The sequence below is a fragment of the Diorhabda carinulata genome, chromosome 7 (genome assembly GCF_026250575.1).
Source record: "Diorhabda carinulata isolate Delta chromosome 7, icDioCari1.1, whole genome shotgun sequence".
Taxonomy (NCBI): Eukaryota; Metazoa; Arthropoda; class Insecta; order Coleoptera; family Chrysomelidae; genus Diorhabda; species Diorhabda carinulata.
The window spans coordinates 6137344-6163906 of NC_079466.1; the positions used below are offsets into that span (position 1 = coordinate 6137344).

Sequence of the window (26563 nt, forward strand, 5' to 3'; positions counted from 1 at the left end):
TTCTAGAGGTATATTAAAACAGAAGAGACCATAAAGTACTTTAAAAATTCACACAACTTCATATCTAGCTCTCCTTAGGGTGCCCAAACCCACCGCGACTGCATTTGGTTTATATTACAGCTTCAGGGAAAAATATTACAAAAGTAGACACGTGGAAATGATTTTTAGAATTTTGGGTCCACCACTAGAGGGCGTATTTGAAAATATGAAATTATAAAAGTAAATTTTCTTAAAATGTACCTTCACATACACATACACATTATAAAAGATAATCGAATTCTTCCTCTTCCAATAAGAAGGGAGGGAAAATGGGAATCTTGTTATGAAAAAATTCCTGCAAGCCGATTTTTATAAACTTCACTTTGTTTCATGTATTTTAGGTATTGTGATTTCTCTTGACACATTTGAATAGAAGCATAATTGTTGAATCCAGACTTTTAAAAGTAAACTAAATTAAGCTTAAAAAGCGAAAACCTTATGTCGATATATTTTTTTTGTTCCGTGATATCTTAAGAAATATGAAGAGGGCGAGAATTTTCCTTCAAACGTCTGGTACGCCCAAACGGAAATGAAAAATTCATTTTGGATGGAAAGTTCCTCAGGGGTACTTGCGGTAATTTAAACTATATAAATGTAAAGCGATTATTACCAACAATGAGAACAAATCGTTAAATAAATCATGTAACAATTAACAGCTTAGATAATTATCTACGTAATTAGTAACGCCCAAGGTGTTCAAAATATTGTTCATCAATTTCTATTCATGGAATTAGTAGCTGGCAGCAGTTTCAATTTTGAAATAGAAATACTTCGTATTGCCTGTTGTATTCCCTCAATTATATCACCTCTTGTCGTGAGTCTATTGGTGTAAACGAGTTTTCATTTGGTCTGGAGATCTGAGTGGCCAAATAAATTATTTCCACGACTTATCCACCTATGATTGATTTCGATATGTGGGTGTTAGTTCTAAGAGAAGTGGCAATTGGTTACTTCAAATTTTCAACATTTTTCTCCATTAACTGTGTCATAAAGAAAGGCCCAATTATTAGTCCACTTAGAATCCTATACCCCACATTTACAGACCAACGACCCAGATGTTGGGTCTCCTGTATCCAAAGGGGATTCGTTTCTGACCAGTGATGCATATTATGGCGATTTATTCTACCATAACCATGAAACATGACATCATCTGTCCGCACCCATGAGTCGTTTTGTTTTTGTGATGTACTTTATACTTCAAAAGGTCTCCAGTATTCCATGATCCTAATTAAATAATCGACTATTATATGGAAATTAAATAAGTTGAATGTGAAAAATGTTTAATTTAATTATTTACGCCATATAACACAAATACACTGTTATACTGAAATACTATTAAAAATTATTTATGATGACCATATCTTCAATCACTCCAACAAGTGTACAAGGCAATTTGACAATAAGAAAAGTAAATATTGAATTCATTTAATACCTGAAGAATTGAAGAAAAATATAAAAATATTAAGACAGAAAAACTGTTTTTGCTATAATCGGTAATGTTGATTGGAAATTGTGGATTGAAATATTAAAAATGAAGATTCTTCAAATGAGTCTTTTTTGAACTAATTTCGATCAAGTGGAAATACTTCGTAAACAAATAACAAGATTGCCCAAAAATGATAACTGCAAAATTTTTACATTTTTCTGTGCAGAATAATATTTTTGCCATAGTGGCACTGTTAAGTATATATATATATATATATATATATATATATATATATATATATATATATATATATATATATTCGGATCTATAAGACCCCCGTTAAAATAACAAATGACGGCGCTTGTGTGAACTGTTCCGCTATTCACAATAAGTACTTTATCCGTGGTACCTCCACTAAGCCAACTAACAACGTAATTCGCGGTATAGTGTTTTAAAATACCTTTTTTAGTACGTAACCGAATCAGCTCGTAGTGATATTGACATACTTTTGTTGCCCAACAAGACCGGTGCGCTATAAAAATTGTTATTTTCAATTATGTGCGGTAAAAACTGAACTTTTGGATGAAATCGTCAGAAATTCCCGTTTATTAATTAGGAACTAGTAGGTGTTTACAACGTGACATTCCCATTAATTTACTAATAACTTCTCGACGTCCATTTGTGCGGTTATACGATGTATATATAGTTATATATATTTTTCCGTGTTTGAATGACAATGTATGTGAACTTATCTCATAATTTAATGGATTATTGTGTTATTAGTGTACGGGGTGGCAAATAGCTTAATAGTGTTAAGTGAAATAAAACAGGGTGCTAAAGATAAATATACTGTTTTTGAAATAAAATGCTTGCCCAAAAAAGTAAGCCTCACTTTAATATGATCTACATTTACGTTTATCTAACAAGAACTATATGAAGATAAAAAGGCAAAAATAATAGGTATCAATTACCTTAGACTTATATACATCGTATTACAAATACTTTTTGAATCACAATTTTTCCAGCTTCCAGCACTACTTTTGACAGGCTCTCAGGGGTAATCTTGATATCTGACTATGTTGCTATTTTTTGTTATTAATAATTTGAGTTAATATGTGCAGTATACATATACAGAGTGAGTTTTATGAATGGAACGCCTCAATATCTCGGAAACGGCTTGTACGATTTTTAAAATTTTTTGTGTACAAGGGTCTTGTGATACAGTCGTTATTATGGTGGTATTTACATTGTTGTCAGATCTTTCCTTTTTCCGAAAAAACAATGAACTTTGCTATTTCACATAAATCACCTCCTTCAGTAATACTTATTATTTTCCATCTAATGTTCCCTATACCTAAATGCCATAATTTCGGAGTTATAGCTACATTTAGATAATCTCCGCCCAAGTTAAAATAATACATTTAGGTGGCTATCACTGCTACAATAACAAATTTGGCGTTGCAATGAATTATTATTGTTCAAGTTTATTGAAAGTCACAACGGATCATTTATCTGAAAGAGAACGAATTGATATTTTAATGATATTAGGATATGGTGATAGGCGTAGAAGTCAACAAGAAACGTGTAATTTGTAACAAGATCGATGGTCAATAAATTAGTGAAAAAGTTTAACGAAACTGATTCAGTAAAAGATTTATTAAAATTAGGGCGCAGTAAATCTGCATCAACTGCAACAACATTGAGTACTAGACAAATAATATCCAGGAACTTTCGCAAACATTCGTAATGAAAATTTTATATCGCATGGCTTGTTATGTTGAAGTATATGGACAATATTTTGAGCATTTGTTGTCATCTGTATGTTTTCTAAAATTAAACGAGTTAATCAAGCATACCTATCTAAATGTACAATATTTATTGTAACTTTGGTGGAGATACTGTAAATGTAACTATAACTCCGAAATTATGGCACTCCGGTATAGAAAATATTACATGAAAAATAATCAGTATCACAAAACCCTTGCACACAAAAGTTTTCTTTTGAAAAATTTCCATTTAATTCAATAACAAATAAATCTAATATCTGAGTTTATTTTATTCATTTACAAACTGTACGGAAAAATTTCAATATCTAATAAACAATATTACATATTTTAGAGGATATTGCGTGTTTTCATGAGCCTGTTTTCGCATTAAAGTCGTTGTCCTGATAAATATAGAAACTGCAGCGAGTTTTTAAAAAATGATATCAGTTCAGGAATTTACTAGACCTATCAATTAATTGGTATAAGGTACCCTATGCCTAAATTCTACTGGATCTAATCAACGGCAAAGATAGAGAAATCATAACCATCTAGTTACAGTTTTTCCTCAGACATACACCGGGTGGAGTCGGTACGCTATTGATTTCAGTCCGTATATTTTATTTAAAATTGTCACCCTGTAATACCTAAGGTAAATGTACGAATGGTCACCTATTAACTCGGACTCGTTTACTATTAATTGTCGTTATTGTTTACGTTTGAAAACATTAAATCTTTAGGTTTTGTAGTTTTTATTTTTTTTATCAATATATGCAAATGCGCTAAATGTCGACACACAAATTTTAGAGTGACCCAAAAGTCGTAACCTAATTATCCCAATAGTCCACACTTGTAAAACATAGGGGTCTTTTGCACTATAACCTTTTGCATTTCTTAAAAATTATCTAGAGTTTATTATACTAGAACTAAGTTTGGCGGAATATGCCGCGAAGATAAACAGAATTATTTTGAACACTGTTCCAGATCCCTTTGATGGAATATTGTTAAACACGTATGTGCATCAATCCCGGAACAACTATTATGTCTGACTACAGTAATATCAGTGTTAAAAATTCAGAGAGTTTTGAGGATCTAGTTCAGTCACTGTGTGTGGCAGCAAAATGCCACAAAAAAGAGTGCGTAAGTAACAGGGACAAATTGGACTCCTACTTATGCTAACATAATAGAAATCTACTGTTCTATGTTTCTGTTGTTAATAAACAATTAGAACTACTCAAATTGTATTATTATTAGTATATAGCCTTTACAACTCATTTTATTACTATTAAAAAAATTTTAAGTAATGAGTGGTTATAGTGCAAAAGTACCAAACCTTCAAAAATTGTTAAAATTCTAATTTTGAAATTCGATTCCCAGGTAAAATATGTTGGATTCTTTTTTACATAATTCTATAATTTATTTACTTGACTTACGTAGACATCAAAAGTGTATTCAAACACGAAGAAAAAAATACTTATATATAATAAATGAAAAAATAATGTATGACTTTCTTTCACTATTTGGAATTTCCACAAAATAAAAAAAAAACGGGACGTTAGATTCTGGGACTAAGAGATTTGTCTGCAGAATGACTGCAAAGGCCAACAACTTGAATAATGTAAGGGGTATCGGCACTTAACGTGTTAAACTTCAAAGTCGTTCTAAAATATGTACGTAACTAACAAGTTTAACGGTATAGGTAACTTAGGTATATATATATAACATATTTATATATAAAACGCAACTTAAAAAGTGTATTACATTAACATTTTTCTAATTGGAAGAGAATCTGTTATTCGATAAGTTATTTGTTCTCCTTTTAGTATAACAGTACCATATGAAGCTTTGAACAAACCATTGCCTAAATTGATGCGTAGTCTCGCAATGCAATGAGATATTTGCGATTTATGACGTGATCCGAAGATTTCATTTTAGACTAATATAGCCGAATTTAATCCTCAGGAATATTCAAATACCTACCTATTTCTTATATTTGGACTATGAATTTGGGATTAGGGTTCAATGTCGAATCACTAAAAGATGAGAGTATCCAACACCTATAAAAGAACCGATTAAAATAAAAAAGTTTGCAAATAATAACAAAATAACTAGGCAGTAGGAAAGAGACAGATGAATGTTAATATAATTAATAAAACGTACTGGATCATGCCAGTGAAAGAAATGGCAAAGCAAAATAAAAATGCATATATTAAAAATAAGACGCCTGAAAACTGAAGAAAACGAAACGAGGTGAACGCAAGAATAAAAGAACTAAAGAAAAACCATTGGGGTAACTTCATAAAGGGTATAGAGAGACACATGTATGAAAGTCGAAAAAGAATATGGGGAATGCTATACCATACGAGTGGAAGGACAGCATAACAATACCCATTTTTAAAAGAGGACAGAGCATAAATGTAAACACAGGAATCAGTCAAAGAGACTCACTCAGTCTCTTCATATTTAATTTTATAATGGATAAAATAATTGAAACTCTGCCCAAAACAGCGAGATTCTAAAATGACTTAATATAATCATCAACACCAAGAAGACCAAATGCCTAGTGCCGTCCAAAGAACCGATACGATGTAAGTTGGAAATCAACTGGCAGGATGCCTGAAAGATATAGTTTGGAAGAACAAATACCTAAATATCGAAAGTAAAATGAAGATAGATAAAACGACTGTAAGACCTAACATTACTTACGCAGCAGAAACAAGACCAGATACGTGTAGGATAGAGGATAAGAACAGTCGAAGTGAAAATAATGAGAAGTATACGACTAAAAGCTAAAACTCTAAACGACAGACTAAGGATTGAAGATTTTAAAGAGCAAAGTGGAATATAGGACATAGAAAGGTGGGTAAACATTCTGAGTGGATAGTGGACTTATTGAGAACGCAAAAAATGAACAAAGCAGAAGGAAGAAGATTACTTCCGGGGAAGCTTTTCTGAAGAGGCAGTAGTCTACTAATATGGCCATTCTTGTTAAAAAGAAGAAGAATTTATAGTGCCAGCATTCTTTCAAAAATTGGTATATTTACCTTATAAAATGATGTTTGTAGTCCATTAGATCTGCGTAACCATAAAATTTGATTATAAAACAATTAATATACCGATATCTGTTTAACCATAATATTTAAGCACTTCGGTTTTCAGAATCATCCCGTAAATTTTAACGCGAAGATATGCTTTTGTGAGATATTCAAAAAATGCTCTTTTTGAGATATTATTCAAAATAGCCCTGTATAAATTGAAATATGTAAATAATTTGTCTCGTTCCTCTGTCTATTATTTTACCAAATGATTACATTAAAAAAATCAGCAGACTTACCAGCCAATATGATCAATACCAAGTTATAATGATGCTTTTGGATAAACTGTGGTTGACGTATGTCGAGTTGTAGAATTTCTAGGCCTCTGTGAGTTACTCCTTCTATCGTATTATTGCCCATTTTTTTTCAATGCCGCTTACAAAACGGCCTTGACTCAATGATTTTTGAGTTATCCCTATATTTTGGTAACTCCTTTAGTTCAGGCAATACGAGGGTTGCTACTTAAATTGTGAGATAGACAAATAAACTTTTTTGACCAAAATGAAAGTTTCAAATATCTGTAAACAACTGAAATGGCACGCATATGAAAATACGTTCCGATTACGTTCACCATTAAAAATGTTAAACTTCATGATGGCAATATCAATTTTGACATATTCACATCAGTGTTGCCATATCTCAAAACTTACGTAGCAATATTCGTATTGTAACGCTCTTTCGTCGCTAGGTGACAGATTGACGTCAAAGCTGATGTATCAGATTGCCGATTGAACATACTTTACATGCCATCCTGGATTGGTGACCTGCTTATTTGCTGCTAATGTTACCTCGGAGGAACGGAGTCGTATAAGAAAGTCAAACAACGATTAAACACAATTTCCTTTATTTAAGACTAGAACAAAAATAAACTGTACATAAAAAAACAAAGCTGGGAAAAGCAACTATAATAGAAGCGTAAACTTGGTTAATACGCAATAACTACCAAGGAAAAACTTTTCAAAACTCTTTCCTACTCAGTTAGCTGACGGCCTAAAATGACCACCACTGAGAAGTTATTACTCAGTGCCCTCAATGGCAGTTCCATGAATACTTAGCGCCTCCAGTAGCAGTTTCCTCACCCTTCGGTATAATCAGGTGGCTGAAGGCGTTAATACAACCAATACTGAGATGTGAAACTCAATGCTTTTAGTGGTAGTTTCGCGACTTCTATTGGAGAGTTAATACTCAGCGCATCCAGTGGCAGTTTCCTTAACCCACGAAATCTAAAGCTCAGCGGTTGAGAACAGCAATCCCTCCAACTAAGCTCGGATTATAACCTGAACGGTCCGTTGAGGTCTCCGGCGGTGGTTACAGACACTATTACTAAACTAATTCTCACAATTCAGAGTTATATCAGCTTAAAGGGGTTTCTCCCACCACGAAATGACGCAGAAACCTTTTAACGGATTTAGTAAAATTTCGAAGACTTACTCTACTGCGTGGTGGACGGCTGCTTCTTCGAAAACTGTCTTTTCTCTTCCAAATATTAAGACGGCTACCGGTATTTCCTTTACCAATCCACGAGACTTGCGTGGATTCCAGTTGGAACTATGTCTACTTATGATGGTTTTCCTTGGTTGGCTTTTTACTTCGATGAGGACGGCGGACCGCCTTCCCTTTTTACACACACACGTGCGCGTGAGAAATCCCGTCCCTCTAGGCATCCACCATCAGATAAATCCACGGATGGGTGCGAAGGACATTCCACCAACCCCCTGTCTTTTCGACAGGTCCTCATCCTCATTCGCGTCGCAGTTTCGCGCTTAGACTCCTTCCTCTCCCCTGAGTTCCATGGGACATTCTGGAATGTCCAATATTTTTGTTAAGAAATTAGCCTGTTGGCTATACACTCTTGGGTACTTGTTATGGCCGTCTTAATGTGTGTGTTTCGCTACTTTGGGTAAACCTTTTCCAATCTTCTTCGGCAAGAAAAGATCTAATCCGAGTGGTCCTTCGCCTTCTCTATAGCTGTCCCTGATGTATAATTCCTCACTTGCTTATGAAATGCAGAGTTACCGTGTCGGGGGGTGTCCTCTTGGGCAGTCTCGGTGAACCTGGAATCATGTGAAAATATATTTTTTTTGTTGTTTTTTTTATATTTTTTCTATTTTTTTCTGTTTTTCTGAGTACGGCTCGTAGTTGCCATACTCTTTTCGGTCTTAATACATTTTCCCTCAGCTCTGCCTCTACTTCCGACTTGAGAGTGTTTACAGTTACAGTTTTATGACTAGTTTCCTCTCAATTTCTTCGTTGAGAAGGTACTTATACCACTCAATCTCCTAATACTTGCTAAGGAGTATCTTCATTATGTTGAAAACCTCTTTTGTCGCCGTTGTCATTTTCCATGTGTGTATTCCCATTTTACACTGGGCATCTATTTTCCTCTGCACTAGCTGCTTTCGTATTGCTGTTCAAATGAGTGGGGACTTTATTATCGGGGGTGGCCTTCTCTCCGGTTTTGTCTGTTTGTCTGTTCTTCTCTCCTTATCTTCTAATTCCTCTTGGACTTGTTTGTGTGTTGTGTCTTCTTTCTCTGACGATTGCCTCTCTAGTTTCTTCCTCTTTTTCTTGTTATTGACTTCTGTGTATCCTCCTTCCATGGTGCAGTCTTCTATTTGATTTTCCTCAGAGATTCTGGCTTGCGTTGATTATTTTTGGGGGCTCTCATTTTTATTTTTTTCCATCTCCTTTTCACACTCCATGCCTGTTACTCTCTGTTTTGGTTTTCCTATCTTTGCTAAATATCTAGAAGTACCTACCTACCTAAAAATAATAGATTAGGCCGTACTGAGAAGTATGGCTGTTTCGAAAAACGGATAAATTTTCCACAATCAAATATGTGTTAACAAACACAATTCTTTCACGCGGAAATACCTGTAAAAAGAGAAAGTTTTATTAGGGTCTTACCTGACTATCTGAGTCCGCTTTCACAGCACTTCACTGTTACACGTGTTCACTCGATTTAGCAATTCCTTCCCTTTTCGACTTGGTACCATCTCTTTTATTGCTAAAAGCGCTTCTCTTTCTCTAACGGTGCGAAAAGTGAATTCGCCTTGGTTACGGTTCCTTGAGCTCCGGAGCGCGGGGAAGAATGCAACCCTTGTAAATAGTAATTTCGGATGAGAATTATATTTTACATTAAATCCGGGCTATTTTTCTTGATATATTCAAAAAAGAATTACATTTTTATGTTGAAAAATAAGGGAGATATAAATTCACATTTAAAATCGGTAATATCGTTGCTTTTATACATTCTCTGGTGAACGTTCGTTTCAAAGTAACCGCGGTAGGTCACTTACTTAGACGAAATAATTTCTAAATAAACCATTGCTTGAAATTGAATTCAATTTCAGGTAAAAATATTTCACGTTGAAAAAATTAAGTCGGAAACTTCTAAAGTTTTTTTATTAAGATTATAACCAAATAACAATTTATGCGTCAATTTTGCTGAGACATGTTTTTAATTTCGTCTAAATAAATAACTCTTTGAGACACCATTGAATTTGGCACCTTGAGAACGTTCTGAGATGGCAAAAATTACAATCGATAGAGTGAGTCGTGGAATTTATCCCGCCTGTTTTAATTTCAACATGGATCATTGCTTTACAACGTGCAATCTATGTTTTGTGTAATACTGCGCTTTGTAATAAACTTAAACACACATAGTAATTTGATACATATCCACTAATGATTACGTCTACAAGATATACTATCGGAAATTTCTCTTTGCTCCAGAGAAAAATGAAGATAAGACAAAAAGACCCTGAAACGAAATGTGCTAAGTGGAAAAGCGGAATTGGGAGAATGAGTTTCAAATACCCATGTCTTATGCATGAGGCAAAGATAAGGTAAATGTAATTTGATACGGTTTCTATCATCGTTCGGAAAACGCGTAAACTGAAAACAAAAAGACAATTTCCCGACAGATATAAAACAGTACATTTATATTCACTAAAAATAAAGGTCCTTTCTTTCGAAATTCATGGTATGATTATTAAATAATGACACTGTAAAATATTTTATTTTGAATTCATAAGTTTTTATTTATTATCACTTTTAAAATATGCCCCTCCTCTCTCCCTAAAAAGCGATCCTTTATTTGATACAATAATGGAAGTCTTCTTCTATCTGTTTCTTCACAACGTGTGCTTATGCGAATGAAAGATACTGCTGTAATGATTTGTTTACAGTAGCCAGATACACTACATTCGTTATAGAAAGTTTGACGTCCCACACATTATTGCGGAGATAATTTCCCAAGTAACTTTATATTTCTCGTGAATATGTGTGTATACGTCACATATGTACACAAACTGCGTGAACTGTTGTTGATCTTGCACTGTTGAAAGTTTTCACAGGAACAACATTTTATTATGAGGAAAAATATGAACTACGATCTCGTCTTTAACCACTATGTGGTGATATTTACTTGGATCTGATGAAAAGTGTTTACAATGTTTATCATGTAAAGTGGTTAGAAAACAAAATTGCTATTTTCTCTCGACCATAATTATGATTATTTAGGAAAAAACGAAAAATAAACATACTTTGGTTGGATTGGGTTCAATGATATAAATCATTGTTATGTAAATTTGTCAAACGGCTGTATTTATGATTCAGAGTTAGTCGAATATCTAATTTTGACTCACATGTAAAATTAGAGTTTCAAGGACGATTCCACACTTAATCAAGATGAAAAAAATATCTATACTCAATAACAGCAATTTGATCGTTAATGTATAGCACCCAATTAGAGGGATTGATTTTAATGACAGTCACATTTGAACTTTCATTTTTCTCCTCTCTATATTGTAAATAACATTTTTTGACACTGTATTGAAGGACGTAGTCATCGATTTTCCTTGATGATGGATAGTAAGTAAACCTTTGACGTGGTTGATAAAATAACAATATTTATGATGCTATAAAAACTGGTCAGAGTTGCCCAAAATTTCATGCTAAACGTATTGGAATAATAAATAAAAATTCAAGATTGAATTCTCCAGGACGGATAGGAAATATTTATAGGATATAAGTACAGTTTACTAGTCAAGTAAGGGTTGGCAATTATTAAAGTATTATAAATGACTGTAAAAACATGAAAAGATGAACATATTGCGCATTTTTACTTATGTTATAAAGCTGATAACTTCCTTAAATTGAAAGCGCTAATCTCAGGAACTTCTGGATTGAATGTGTATATGGAAATTATTTATCAGGGAATCTTACATCACGCTACAACCTACACTCATAAGAACGATATCAACAACATCTGTTGGAAACACGGAGAAAATGTATTCCTTTTGGAAATCCCATATCGTGCACGTAAATGATTGAAGTTACATAACCTTTCGAAGGTGTTTTTTGAACAATGTATTATTCCTGATCCAGCCCTTGAAGGACCCAAGTACAAAATATTCCTCAATATTTTTTAAACAAAATACAGCTATTAACTGCGCCTTCAGCTATGAGCTAAGAATTGAAAAACTTATCATATGTTAGTGTGTTTTGAGCAGTCGTTGCAAGAGTGTCGCGATATTACGCAGTTGGAGGTAAGCGGGGTCCCACGAGACACTGGACCAGCTTTAAGCGGTATCAAATTTTATAGGTACTAGAAATAAGGCGTTTTTTGCAGATTTGGATTAGAATGGATCGTTTTCGAACGACACAACGCGAGCATGAGAATACAGATTGTTCGGAATCAGAAATTTACTCTGAATCTAATTAAGAATATGAGGACGATATCAACGAACTTGTTTCAGAAATAGAAATAGAAAGTGAAGAAGAAGAACCCACACCTCAAACCGTCGTTCCAAATTTGAAATTGCCCGTATATACCTCAAAATCTGGTCTAAAATGGCAAACAACAAAGAAGAAAAATTGTAAGAGCACGTCCAAGTTTTATGGAATATAGTGTGGATGCAAGTGCACCCTTAAATTTTTTCAATTTTTTTTTCACGACTCAAATGAAAGAGTTAATTTGTCTTCACACCAATGAAGAAGCCATTAGATATTATTGCAATAACTAGAAGGAAAAAAATCCAAACAAACAAAAACAGTGGTTACAGGTCGAGAAGATCGAACTAGATAGTTTTATAGGCATTCTGATCAAAGCGGGGCACTGAGATGTAGAAAAGAATTAACCCGACAAATGTGGTCCACGGACAGGTACATATGTCGGTCGTTTTTTACTGCCGCCATATCTAGAGATAGATTTGAGCAAATAATTGGCTTTTTACGATTTGACGACAAATCTACGCGAGAAGAGAGAAGGAAGAATGACAAATTAGCGGCAATTAAAGAAAGTTTGGATGTGTTCGTTGATAAATGTAAAAAGTCGTTCCAACCATACGAGCCGTTACAATTGATAAGGGGCTATGTGTCTTAAGGGTAAGTGTCCTTTTAGACAGTTTATAAAATTAAAACCGGGACGTTATGATATAAAAATTCTAGAAGACGTGAAAAAATCGTACACCGGGAAGTTGTCAACTGGAAAAGCACAAAGAAATCAGTGGTATCGTGTTGTATCAGATTTGGTTGAACCTTTTCACGGAGGCTGGCGCGGGATATTAACAGACAATTTTTTTAGAAGCGTCCCTATTGCAAATTACTTGTTAATGCAACAATTAACAATGCTGGGAACACTCCGCAAAATAAACCCGATACACTGCCGCAGCTCAGTGCAACTTCCAGGACTCTAGAATCATCAAGTTTGCATTTATCAAAGTACTAACGATTGTTCCATATATTCTTAAAAAAATCAGAATATTTCACCTACTTTCTACGCAACAAGACGATGACAAAATTTGTTCCGAAACTAAAAATAAGCCACAAATAATTTTAGATTATAACAAAACTGAGGAATAAGTTGATAATGCTAATAAACTGATAAGAAAAGCAACATGGAAAAACGTGGCAAATTCAAGTTTCATGAATTACATCTGAGAAGAGCTTTACAAGATTGTGGCTTTTATTCGAGGCTCGAGACCAACAAGTTGATTTTCCTCAAAATGCAGGTGCGGCAGGTGATAGAAAATGAGCGTTACCAGAGTCCACGTAAGCGTAACAAAAAAGTCAACACTAGATGTGGCATGTGTGCAATTCATTGAAAAAAAGGGCACACAATTATATGCGGAGTATGTAGTTTAGAATAGCCAATATTTTGTTATTATGTTTGTGTTTATTTTTTAGCTTTTAGCTTAGTTTCATGAAAGTTTCAATTATATGTTAGAAAATTTTATATTCAAACTGGCCTTCTATACATTTCTTATGGGGTTCTAAAGGAACCTCGCATCGACATATACATTAATTTTATATTATAAGCACCGGAACTCAAAGGTTGATGGCACGCAATACAAATCATTTGAAAGGAGTTCATACTGCTACCTTAGAACTAATAAAGTTTCAAATTTATGTTTTTGTTTATAATATTTCTCAAAATGGCATATTTTCAAGATACAATATCACAAAAGATGAAATTTGGGAACTATTAAGAAAAAAAAGTGTGAAATTTGTTAGTTGTAATCTTATATAAATATTAAGTTATTGTAAGAGTACTTATCTTCTTACTCGAGGGAAATGTAGACAAATTGGTTTTTAATAGTAATGTTAATTATAATGATATCATGAACAACGTGTTTTAAAAACGTTTTAAAACGTGTTTTATTTATTAATAGTTTGGCATCGATTTCATTGTAAAACTCTTTCTTTTTATCAAGTGCAGATAGTACCACCCGTTTTGGGGTCAATATATGGGTTTAGCCTATTGTTATCCATTCACAAACACTGAAAATAGTGTGCCAAAGGCGTGTCGATAGGATACTCGTAAAAAAGAAAGCCGAATCTGAAATAGGGTTGGAATTAGGCAGAGGCACTAATAGAAGGTTAAACGGTACCTGTTAAACGCAAAACGTAACTGTAATTTTAATATTACAAACAATACTATTTCAAGACCTAAACCTATAGCCGACAAAGAAATTGAGCCGAACTGAACGAACGGAATTCCCCCATTTCATTACTCTACACCTTTTTGAAATAGACTATAATCGATTTGCAATGTTATACACAGCATTTGAAAGATATTTTGAAAAATAAACAAATAACACTAATCAGGAAGCCTGACCACAATAAAACGCTATACCAACTTATTATATATTATCCAGTTTTGTGTCCAATTCGTCAACTTGATATCTACTTATGCTGGCAGGTCTATCTAGGGCTATAAACTTAAAATAAAAAATTCAACCTTGGGTCATCTATATGAAGCATCTAGAAAATAGGTAGTTTGTGGATTAAGTTTATACATTTTTATCTTGCTCAATGATGTTAGAGACATATGCTAGTGAGGCTAATTGGTTATAACTTTTTCAAATACAAGAACAACAATAGCCAACTAAAATTGAAAACATTGGCTTTATGTAATCAAATTTTCAACTCCACTTTCAGTAAATTAACAAATTGAAGCGGAATAATTCCATTTTGAGAGCAATTGTATTTGCAAGTGATGAGTCATCTTAACATCATAAAATAAAACTATTGTCACAGATACAAAACAAATTAACTACATCAACAATTGTATTGTTAGTTTTTTTCACATTCATGCATTTGCCTAATTAAAATATGGTATTCGCCACCCTCCAGTTATCTATCTTTTCCTAATCTATTTTCAAGAGGATTGTCTGAAAATTTTCCAGAAAAACATTATTCATATTTAATTTTTCAAAACAGTACTTAACAACTTCACTTTATCGTGAGCGGTATGATGTTGAGCTGTAGAAGTTTGTGATATTAAAGCTTCGGGAAACTTCTCAGAGTTTTTCCAAATTTCCAACCAGTTTACATTCTACTATAAACTGTAATTGCATTATCATCACCAACTTGAGAAGTAATAGTTGAATAGTTTCAAAAAAGCCCCAATTAGTAATGTATTTTAAACATTTTTAAAGCTAGTTGAAATTTTTTTTCAATTAGGTGAGAAGAGTGCTATTCAAGTTCAACTATGAGAAAACTAAGAGCCTAACTCCTTGAATAGTTAGTATATTTCAGAAAAAATTGAAATTTTATTTGTAATGTAATATTTTTGATTTATGAGAATGCTGATTAACATTTAATGAAATCGAAAAGGCCATTTTCAAAGAGTATTTGGGTGATTCCGTTCTAACTGTGATTTTTTGTATTCAAAATTTCAAGATTTTAAAATTTAACTTTTCTAACTTTTTTATGCATATTATTCATCTATTTTACTGTAAAAATAAAACTCTAAGAGGAATTTACTACAACTTCAAAGTATCACGAGCAAGACACAAATGTCGGATTTTGAGTTCCACGGTACTGACTCATTTATCCACGGTACTGACATGGTAACTTAAGATATTAAACAACAAGTGCATCAATTTTCCTCAGTTTGATCATAAACATTAGAATTTATAAGGTAATTAGTTTAAATCATTTGTTACGACAAAAAAAATTAATAATTTATCGGTAAATTCTAGGAATGGACATGACACGGTACTGACATTCAAGTGATGTAGTATAAGTTTTCTTTAAGTGGCAAGTTATATTGTATAAAAATAATGTTTAAATATCTTAAGAATTATTCAATTAACACAAAATTTTCATTAATTGATTATTAATTAATGACTAGTACAAAAAAACAATACAGGACATTGAATATCACAGTTAGAACGGAATCACCCATTTATGTAGATATGGCTTTCTTTATAAAATTGAGTTTAGCCAACTAGATATAGAAGCCAACGTAAATTGAATGGTCTGTTTATCTGCCTTGAAAAAGTAAAAGTTAGCTTTGTAAAACAAATAATGATATTTAACGCTGCTAAGAAATCGATTTTTACATTTGAATGGCACGTAGTAAAGCGGTTTCTGGCGAAATAAGACAATGTTTATTCATTTACATTTGAGTACTCAAAATGTTTCCCACATCGCTAACAATGTTGATAATTGAAGATGTAACGTCAAAACATTACTTATTTAGTTATGCAATCCAACTGTATCAAAGAACAATAATTTCAAGTCAGCCGAAGTCAATTTAAGAGTGCTGAAGAGTATTATCAAGCAAAATCCGCGCGGTGATTATAATAATTATAACAAATTGAAATTATAAAATAATGCAATCACAACCATATTTCTTTAGCAACTTGTCACAGAGCGGTCAAAAAGATGAGTTTCAAAATTTGGAAGCTAAGCGTTTTGTTCGTCTTTTGAATCAGTATTATATAAACAAAAGAGAATCACTCACCGACAAGAATTAAAAAAATATATCTGCGTGTGTAAAAGAACCAAATTATGTTCTTTGATACAATATGAGTCCATTATTTAGAGTAATGAAGCAAGATTTGAAGTATGCTTTAGTAATAGTGAAAGTATTATTGGATATCGTAAAAAAAGTAAATTTTCCGGCTGCTGGTCAAGATATAGGAATCCATGTTAGCTAGTGGAGCGGAAAATTGACACTTATGAATACTGATAAGTATATTTTTGTACTTCAAAATACCTTAATACATCAATATTTTCCAATAAGGCGGTGCCCCACTTGTCATACGGTTAAAAGAGTAAAAAATAGTCAGAAAATAATAATCCAATTTTAAAATGGACTTTCAATAGTCCAGATCTCTTGCCGATTGAGTCCTTGTGATATAACATAAAGAAATCAAAACGAAATTCCGTAAAACCACTCTGGTATTGCAAACTCATGTCTCGGAAATTTGAAACAGTTTTACACTACAAGATTGCCAAACGTTCGTTGATTGTATGCCAAGAAGAATAAACTCAGTTATCCGTGTAAAATTCAATTGCTTATTCATTCTTCATTGACGATGCAGTACGTTTTTTAAATAAATAGTGTGGAGTGTGATACCATAAAATTCCTGTATTGTTAAGATATTGAATAAAAGTTTCAACCAGCATTGGCAACAAGGAAAATGTTTGAAATTGAATGGAAAGAAGTTTTAATTTAATCGTTTTAGTGGTGGAGATTTGACGCTTGAAGATTATTCGCGCTCAGATCGTACACCTGCTTGGGATATTGATGTTACAAGGAAAGTAGCAAAAAAACGAGTTCTGGTACGAGTACCAGCACTCGCCGGGTATCAGACTCCCTTGGACCTTCTAAAAATACTATATATCACCATTTGAAATAATTAGGTTTGTCGAATAGTTAGTTAGGTTAGTGTACTTCAAAATCATTCCTCAATATATCAATGTCGAGGTATATAGTGAACAGCTGATGCGAATGAATAGGGCATCATTATCATTGAACTCCAACATTTAATCTTCATCTCGTACCGTCAGATTACTTTTTATTCCGATAGCGCAATTATTTAATGAGAAAAAATTTGAATCCAAAAGAGATTTGACGATACAGTGCGAAAATTTTTAGTAACCCAGCCCAAAAGTTGGTTTGACTAAGGTTTCAAAGAGCTTGATGAACGTTGGCTTTGAACCATAGAATACCAAAAATATCATATTCACTTATAATGAGCCAAAAATATCTAAATGCAAAATAATTTAACTACTAGTGCTTTGATTTAATATGTAATAAAGGAGTACATCCCACATCCCCAAGTTTTTTCAACTTCAAATCTATGTAACAAGAGTTATTCGCCTGTAGAATGTAGAGAATAATTACATTCATACATAATACAATTAGCTGCCTTGTATTATAGGTGCCTATAGCGTGAAATATTGATACTAAACGTAGTTTTTTAAATCGTAACTGCTGCACGTGCATTGCAAATTATACATAAATTATGTTTTGAATATTATTCAATTCTGTACACGTAATAAGGAATACTTATTTTGAATATTTCATTAATATTATATTGGTAATAAACTGCGTTTCCATACAGGGTGTATCAAACGAAGTAAATTACGTCATCGAAACAACTTTGGAGCACATCTATTCGTCTGTCTATTTTTTTGTCAAATAGCAGGAGATAGCAGTCTTCGATTACGTGAGTGTTATACGAGTTGAACATTTAAACTTAAAATATTTTATATGGGTGTAGAAATAACATAAAAAGATAGTTGTTTTTATTCAATATTCAATATTCAATGAGTGTAGTTTAAAATTTGAGCAATTATACTTAATAAAAAGTAATCTCGCAGCCTTTTGTGAAATTTGTGCAGTTGTTGATAATAACTTCAATTCTTCTTTATGAACACTCCATGTCATTCTCAGTATTTATCATCATCAAAATGTTTTCCTCAATCTTTTGATTTTTTTACCTATAAATAATGTGCTTCCCAGAAGATGAATTGGAAGGCGTGTTTTCATCTAATTTCCCCCGCAATCACCCGAATTAAATCCTTTAGACTCTTTCCTGTGGGGTCACTTAAAAAACTTGATATTTCGCAAACATCAGTAATGATATTTTTACGTGATAATAAATCCATACAAAATAACGTTGGTTCAAGAGTCGTCAGACGACGATATTGATAGATGGAAAAGTTTGCAGACCTAATGATGGAAAAATGTGACACTCAAAACGATCCAAATTTTTTTTAAGTAAGGTTACGTTTTGCGATGAGGCCACTTTTAGTTTTAATGGAAACGTAAATCGTTGGATGCGTGAATCCCACACCCAATATCCCGAAAAACTGAATGTATGGGCTGGAATAATAGGCGATAAAATAATTGGTCCCTTTTTCTTTGGGGTACTTAAAGTCCGGCATATTTAGATTTATTGGAACATAGTATTATAACTGGGTTTGCCAAATCCAAGTAAGTATATTTAATTAAATTTAATAGAAACTTCATTATTAGAAATTTGGCAACAACAAAATGGTGTCCCACCTCACTATGCGTGTGTGGTGTGGCAATACCTAAATAATGTGTTTACCAGAAGATAGATTGAAAGGGGTGGTTTTATCGAATGGTCCTCGAGATCACTTGACATACATCCTTTAGATTATTTTCTGTGGAGTCATTTAAAAAACATTGTTTTTAAAACAAAACGTGCCAATATTCGGAAGTAAAAGATAGGATTACCACAAAGATAAAAAGAATTGAGCAGTCAGGGATATTGCAAAATGTATTGCAAAGTTTTAAAAATCGCATGGTTTGTTGTATTAAAGTAAATGGACAACATTTTAAGCATCTGCTGCCTTCGTCCTTACTGTGTGTTTCCTAAAATTCGTAATTTTTGTACTTCACCAATGTGGATCTACTTTTAACATGACACAAAAGTTTAAGGACTTGTCTTCAGTTGTAGGTTTTCTGCGCCATGATTTGGATAAATAATTTACTGGACCAGCTTCGTTGAACTTTTTACAACTTACTGACACTATACCTTGTTACGAGATTTGTATTAACACATAAATCTTTGAAGAATATTCAAATTAAACGAGTTTATTCAATAGTAATCATCTAAATGTACAATATTTATGTTAACTTTGGTGGGGATACTGTAAATGTAGCTATAAATCCGAAATTATGGCATTTAGGTATAGAAAACTACTAGTCAGTATTTCTTGACGATCTCTAAAATCACAAAATATATAAGGTGATTCATTTGAGATAACAAAGTTCATTATTTTTAAATCTTCTTGATTTTAGGTCTCTTCTGTTTTAAAATTAGTTTTTTTCATTACTTTTTGAAAGATTGATAAAAAACAAAAGAAGTAATATCATATATAAAGTTCCTTATACTATAATTGTGACGCTGTCTACTTAGGGCAGACCTCTCAATATTTAGAAAATAGAGCGGTTTTTTTATTGGGAACGTGGCAAGGAAACACCAAAGTGGACTAACTTCAATATATTTTCCGAGCTTTCGAATACTTATGTATTCAACGTCTGAGACTGAAATTATGGTCAAATACAATATAAGAAATAATTAATTAAGATTTCAGGTGATTTTTGATATTGTTAATGCTTGTAAAAATTTTAAACTTATAGAATTCAAAATTCAATATTCAAATTGACGTTAATAGAAATTTTGATTATATGAAATATTTATTTTGGTTACTATAAGAATTTTCATTAATTTTTAATTGGTTAGTTTATGAATGACGTTGGAATTTTATAGGTTAGATAAGGATAAGTTGTAGTGAATGGTGTTCAATAATGATTGGTTAGGTTATGGATAACATTAAATTTCAATCGGTTAGGTCGTTATGAATGTAGTTGAATATTCATTGGCTAGAATATAAATGGCAATAAATTTTATAGGTTAGGTTGTTATAAGTGAAGATGAAATATATAGGTTAGGTGAGGTTAGTTCGTTGAATTTTTATAGAATTACACCAAGGTTATTTAAATCAGCTTTCTTATTAATTCATTGATCATTTTGGGCAATATATGCTAAAAACTTTTAAATGTTTAACAATATTTTGAACATAATTTTGGTTTATATCAACATTGTCCTCCAGTATGCTCAACTTAGTTCATATTGTCTTTTTATGACCTTTGATATAATGTTTTATCTAACAAATAGTCTTTTTAAGATGCAGTATCTCCGTATTTAATTGCATTGTAATTCCTTTATCTTTCGCATATAGGATGTACGTGAGATTGACTTCTTCTTTTCTTCCTTTTTTCAAATGGAGCACCTTGTATTTTATAGCACATATAAAATCCACAAGGAATAAAACAAAAGCGCATTTGAAAATCTCAACGATCATTTTAACTACACTAGCGGGATAAAATAGGAAAAAAAGTAGCAAAAAGAGCCTCATCAGAGGCACATTACAATGATACTTGACTGTGATTTCTAAATCTCCGTTATATGAATGAACCCAATTAAATTTTTTTATATTTTGTGCTTTCTACAAATGAGCCTAATTTTCTTTTAAATGGATGTTCAAATCGACACAATTCTCGTTATGCAACTTCCAACAATACAAATGTCGTCTGAATCAGTAATCACCAATTGAGGTGGCCAATAAATATTTGGGGTGGAATTGTAGATTGTAGAAACCATATTTCTTTGACGGAAAGTAACTGATACGGTTTATTTAATTTTTCTTCAGAATCACTTGTCCGTTTTGTTATCATTTCAATACCAAATTTAAAAACAGATGGATCAGAAGACGGAGCCCATCTGATTGACCTCCTAATCCTTAATAAACAACGATATCGATATAGCTTTAATAGATATATGAACAGAAATAGTGACGTTTTTAATATTTTCAGAATAAACCAAATAAGTTTCAAAGATTATTACCGGGCATATGGACAATTGATTCACCATCTTGGACTCAAAAATATTCGTAAGACAAAAGAGTTCTGTGTGCGCAAAAAACTTATTGTGAATTGAATTGTACCTACTCCTCTTATATGGAAAAGGGGGGTTTTGGGTTGGCCGAACAGCCCCGAAACCCTTTTATACGTTTACCACTATGAAAAAAGTGAACTAAGTAAAAGTTGCTGGAAATAGGGCGTGGAATCAATCTAAGACGTCAAATGATAGGGTTACAATTAAAAAAAAGTATCTGCTAGCCCAATCTGAATATGAAAATTAAAATTTTAATAAAGAAATCGATTTTTCCTTAGAAAATAATGGAGGCTAACGTTTAATGGTCCACAGTCCGGCCAACTACAGTATCCAATAATTTGGAGTTTCGCTCCGGTGTGAGGCCGTGGGATGGGCTCAATATGCCTGACACCAAGTTCTACAAAATAGTCCACGTGTGTGCAACGCGTGAGAACTGCCTGGGCTGGGTTTAGTTTACGTGGGACCGAAATTACATGAAACACAAAAGTGTAAAATTGTTTCGCGTTACATATTTCCAATTTCAATCAATATATAGATGCCATAAATGTAAATCAATTACATTGCACCCGTACATTTCTACCATTAATATTCGCAAATAAATATATCAATTGAATGGTAATCCACGTAAAAGAATTATTTCAGAATATTTGTTTTAATTTTAGATTCTACAAAAAAGCTACAAGATGTTTTGGTGGAATTTTGTGGAGCCGGACCACCCTATAAGCATAATCCCGATGGGGTAAGTACCAATATTTCAAACATCAGTCATTTTCTTTTATTTTGTTGAATACTATTAAATATTGTTTGTTTTTGTTACTCTCATAGTATGAGGAGGTTTTGACGGAGAATAATTTTTCAGAGATTTGCAACGCTTTCTTAACACTGATTATATTGTTTCCGTTATATATCTGATGTCATCTATCGAAATTTTACAGAAATTTCGTAGGTATATTAATTTCAATAGTCGTTTGAAAAAACTGTTTTTGCGTTTGAGTTAATATGGAGACAACTGAACTTTAATTGAACATGATTTTCAAGTGCAAAGCAAACAATTTAATCGTTAATATCATTCTGAGCTGTGCCATAAAATGATTTGTGATGTTTTTTTTTTCATTTAAAAGTGACTACATGAACACGGATGATGCTAAACATCTGAGACCATTATAAATGGCTATTGAAATGTTATCTGCAAGGTGCAAATGAATATTTGAATATAATCAAACATTTCCATCGATATGTGACAGTGGTAGTATAAACAGTATGTTCAGTATGAATATCACCAACGGTTCCAAAAATTGCAGCAAAGCAAAAGCGTTTGTACGATCAATAATGATTGTTTTGCGATGTAATATTTATTAATTATTTTAGAAAAGGAATATTATATTATATTTCTGACATGTATTGATATTTATTTGTTCAAACATCATTGGTAATTTTGAATGTCCTAATTCTTTTGTTTGCTCCTAGCGTAACTTGGGTCGACCTTGCTTCATCATCTGTCACCTTATGTTTAAAAGATAAGTCTTGTAGTACCATTAAAAGAAAGGGGAGCACTGCTTAAATAATTTATTCTGTCCACCTTTGCCTGAATTCTTAATCCCGAACACGAATATAATTGAACACACTGGTTACACTACACACAAATAGACCCAATTTTCATCCTCAGACAAATAATTGGAAAATCCTTTGAATATCGAAACCCTTGTTCCTTGTTGATCTCAAGAAAGTATTCGATAGAGCTCAAATAGCTATCATCATTAATATACTTCGGGAACATAGTACACCTGTAAAATACAAAAACGTAATAGAAGAACTCAATACAAACAAAAAAACACAGATCTAAACACAACAGAGGATTACCGAACAAGCTTCAATACTAAAAGGAATTCGAGAAGGTAACAGTCTGAGCTCATTCAATTTAGTCATTGGTAAAATAATGAATAACGCGAAAGAAGTTCCTGGAGGATACAAGATGGGACGAACGTTTGCTATATAGGTTCCAAACAACAGCCGAAAATCTTAATATGCAGATATCTTTAAAAAACAGAATGAATGGTAACAGCGAAAGAGCCTACAAGATGTAAACTAGCTGTGAACTACAACCCCATTCACCACTTAAGAATCACTGGATATCTGCGGGATTTCATATGAAAAAAGAAGTATATATCCACCAATAGTATAGTCCGCATATACAAAACAATCATAAGACCTATACTTACATATGCATGGAAAGCTTAAGGGGACACAACAATCACGAAGAACATGATGAGAGTAGCAGAGATGATAATATCGAGAACTATCAAAGGAGTGAGTCTAAGAGATCAAATAAGAAGCAAAGCTATAAGGAAAGAAGAATATAGTACGATTCACGAGATCGAGACGACAATATTGGAGAGACCATGTCGACAGAATGACGGAAGATCGGTTGGCTAAATGGGTAAAGGATGAAAAACCAATTTCAAGGAGACCTCCCGGCTGACCTCCTGGCACGAAAGCTAGACATGTACTTTTCAAGACGCTGAATAGTAGAAGAAACAAGACTAAGTCTTAGGAGAAGACAAAGAAGAAGGATTTCTTTAAGTTACTTATGTTTCCTGGTTGTATTTTACTTGGAGCCTTTCTGTTAATATCTAGCTCTTGCAGCCTCAGATTGTATACACACATATTTGCTTTATTGTAGTATTTATTTCTAGTTTCCACTCTTCTTGAGGTTGTTAACTTATTCTAGTGTATTGCCGTCATACTAAGGTTCACAATCTCTTTGGTTGCCATTATCTTAGTTCTCTTTCAATTAATTTCTATTCAGCTCATTCTGAGAGATGGACAGGCTCCCAACGGAAAATTTTGTTGTATTTCTATTTGCTTGCTGTCTTAAGTTAACCATTATGATATTGAATAGTAGCGGGTTCCAAACTTCTCTTTATCTAATTACTTACTTCGCCAAAAAAATACCTTGGCTGCATATTATCGGTTCTAACATAATTTTGATAATAGGCTCATTTTTCCTTGAATGAGTATTTGTGATATATTTTTATTTTTTAACTATCACCTGACTATTTCTCGTGATCCTCGAACGAAAGATTTTTCTATATCTATAAATGTTTGCTACATTTTGACGTTTGTATCCTTAGTTTTCTTCACAACTTATGGTGTGTATTGTGAGTATCTTCGAACTCATTACTACCTTTATCTCCCATATAAATCAAACTACGTATATCTCAAATTTTTTATTTTTTTATCTTTAACGATAAATTTCGATATTTATTCAATAGAAATTCAATTAATCTTAGGATTTTTTATAGGAAAGATTTCAGCCCAATTTGCTAACGACTCCTTGCAATCCCGTTACCGAAGATGTTCTCGATTTTAACAAAAATATTAAATCATTTGTTTCAGACGTAATTTATTACTTTTGTTAATTTTGTGTGTATTTTTCTATAGAAGCGGCTGAAGCACTCGGGTTTCTCTAATGTTTCATTTTAATGTACAATAAACATAGCAGATGCCAATGGCGACAACATAAACAATGTTGGTCAAAATAATCATTAAAAAACATGAACTAAGTTAGTGGCACTAAATTGGAATTTTTAGAACCGTCGCGTCGGTGATATTCATACTGGACACACTGTTTACACTACAACTACACCTAATCTCACAATTATACCATCAGACGCGCGTTTCGATAACCAAGTTATCGTCTTCAGAGACTGAAGGTAAACTGAGTTTATTTGATTATTGTATCGCGCGTCATACAGTGTGAGTCTTGGTGTAGCGGTAGTGTAAACAGTTTGTTCAGTACACGTTAGTAGTAGATTTCAACTGATCAAATAATTATTTATGCCACTAGTTGGGAAAAGTATTAAGTTTTGTAACTAGCATAACTCGTTCTCCAGAAGAAGGTTACGAAAACTAGTGTCTCACACACAATGTTTTTTCTAATTGTGAGAAAGATTATTTCAGTTCATATTAAAAATATTGAAAACGTAGGAACGTTATGCGTACTTGCCAATAATATATAATAATAATCATTATTTTTAACGGGATTTCTGTATGGTGCTTGGTTTTTGTTTGGGAATGAATTGCTGTGTAAACACTATGCGAACTACTTGACTATACAGGGTGGTCCAACGACAAGTTTGCATCTAGCTTTTCTCCTTTTTTTGTAATTAAATTCGAAAATGCTCGGACACGTCGATTTTACTTTTGAGGGGAGCACATTTTAAGCATATTATTTAATCTGCGCCTTCAACCGCCTAGCGGGGGTGAGTAATAACCCTAAAATTTTAAATGGAAAGAGGAGTCGACTGATATAGCATTTGAAAGAGCACAAAATTGACTTTCTAATGATACCCTATTTGTTGAATTTTATTGAAACAGTTAATGCGAAAACGGCTTTAAAGACATTAAGCCGATAATTTTGGTATTAACGAAAAATACAAATAAGTTTCAATTATTACAAGTGAAAACAACTACAATCATTTCTATCTTATTTAATCTAAAAGGAAATGGTATTTCTAAAGCACGACATTATTTATCAGAACTAAATTCCTCACTAACCGTTTGCGTTTTTTTGTTTAAATGCAAACTGCAAATACGTGTAGGAAAAGAATTTACACAGTTTATTTTAGTCTCTTCATTGATTCAGTTTGGTTGCTTTTCAAGTTATTTTAATATCAAGGTACAAAACGATTTATTCCATACCAGAACGACGAGTTGAAATAGTTAAACTTTACTTTCAAAATAATAGTTGTGCTAGACTTACGGCTTGCTTATCTAATGAGAGTCATCCCGATAAAAATGTGAATGATGTGTACGTTGGGAAGTTAGTAAAAAAGTTTGTAGATACCGGATCTGTCTATAATGTAAAACACCAGCCGCAGAAACCGATCAGAAATGAAGCTGTGGAAGTCGCTGTGTTAGGGCATGTTGAATTGAATCATACTCAAAGTACTCGTCAACTAGCTGAAGCCTCAGATGTCTCCTGTTCGTCCATAATTCGAATTT

At 32.8% G+C, this 26563-nt stretch overlaps 1 protein-coding gene across 3 annotated transcripts in view; it reads left to right on the forward strand.

Moving 5' to 3' along the window:
- Positions 1–26563, forward strand: part of LOC130896169 (diacylglycerol kinase 1) — a 324802-nt gene that overhangs the window by 80411 nt on the left and 217828 nt on the right. For 2 of the 3 annotated variants that reach the window (XM_057804080.1, XM_057804081.1), the window contains exon 3: positions 22222–22298. In XM_057804080.1, coding sequence (XP_057660063.1) covers positions 22222–22298 — 77 coding nt within the window. Of the gene's footprint in view, positions 1–1932; positions 2347–22221; positions 22299–26563 lie in introns of those variants that run through there. The other variant, XM_057804082.1, reaches the window with a different exon arrangement.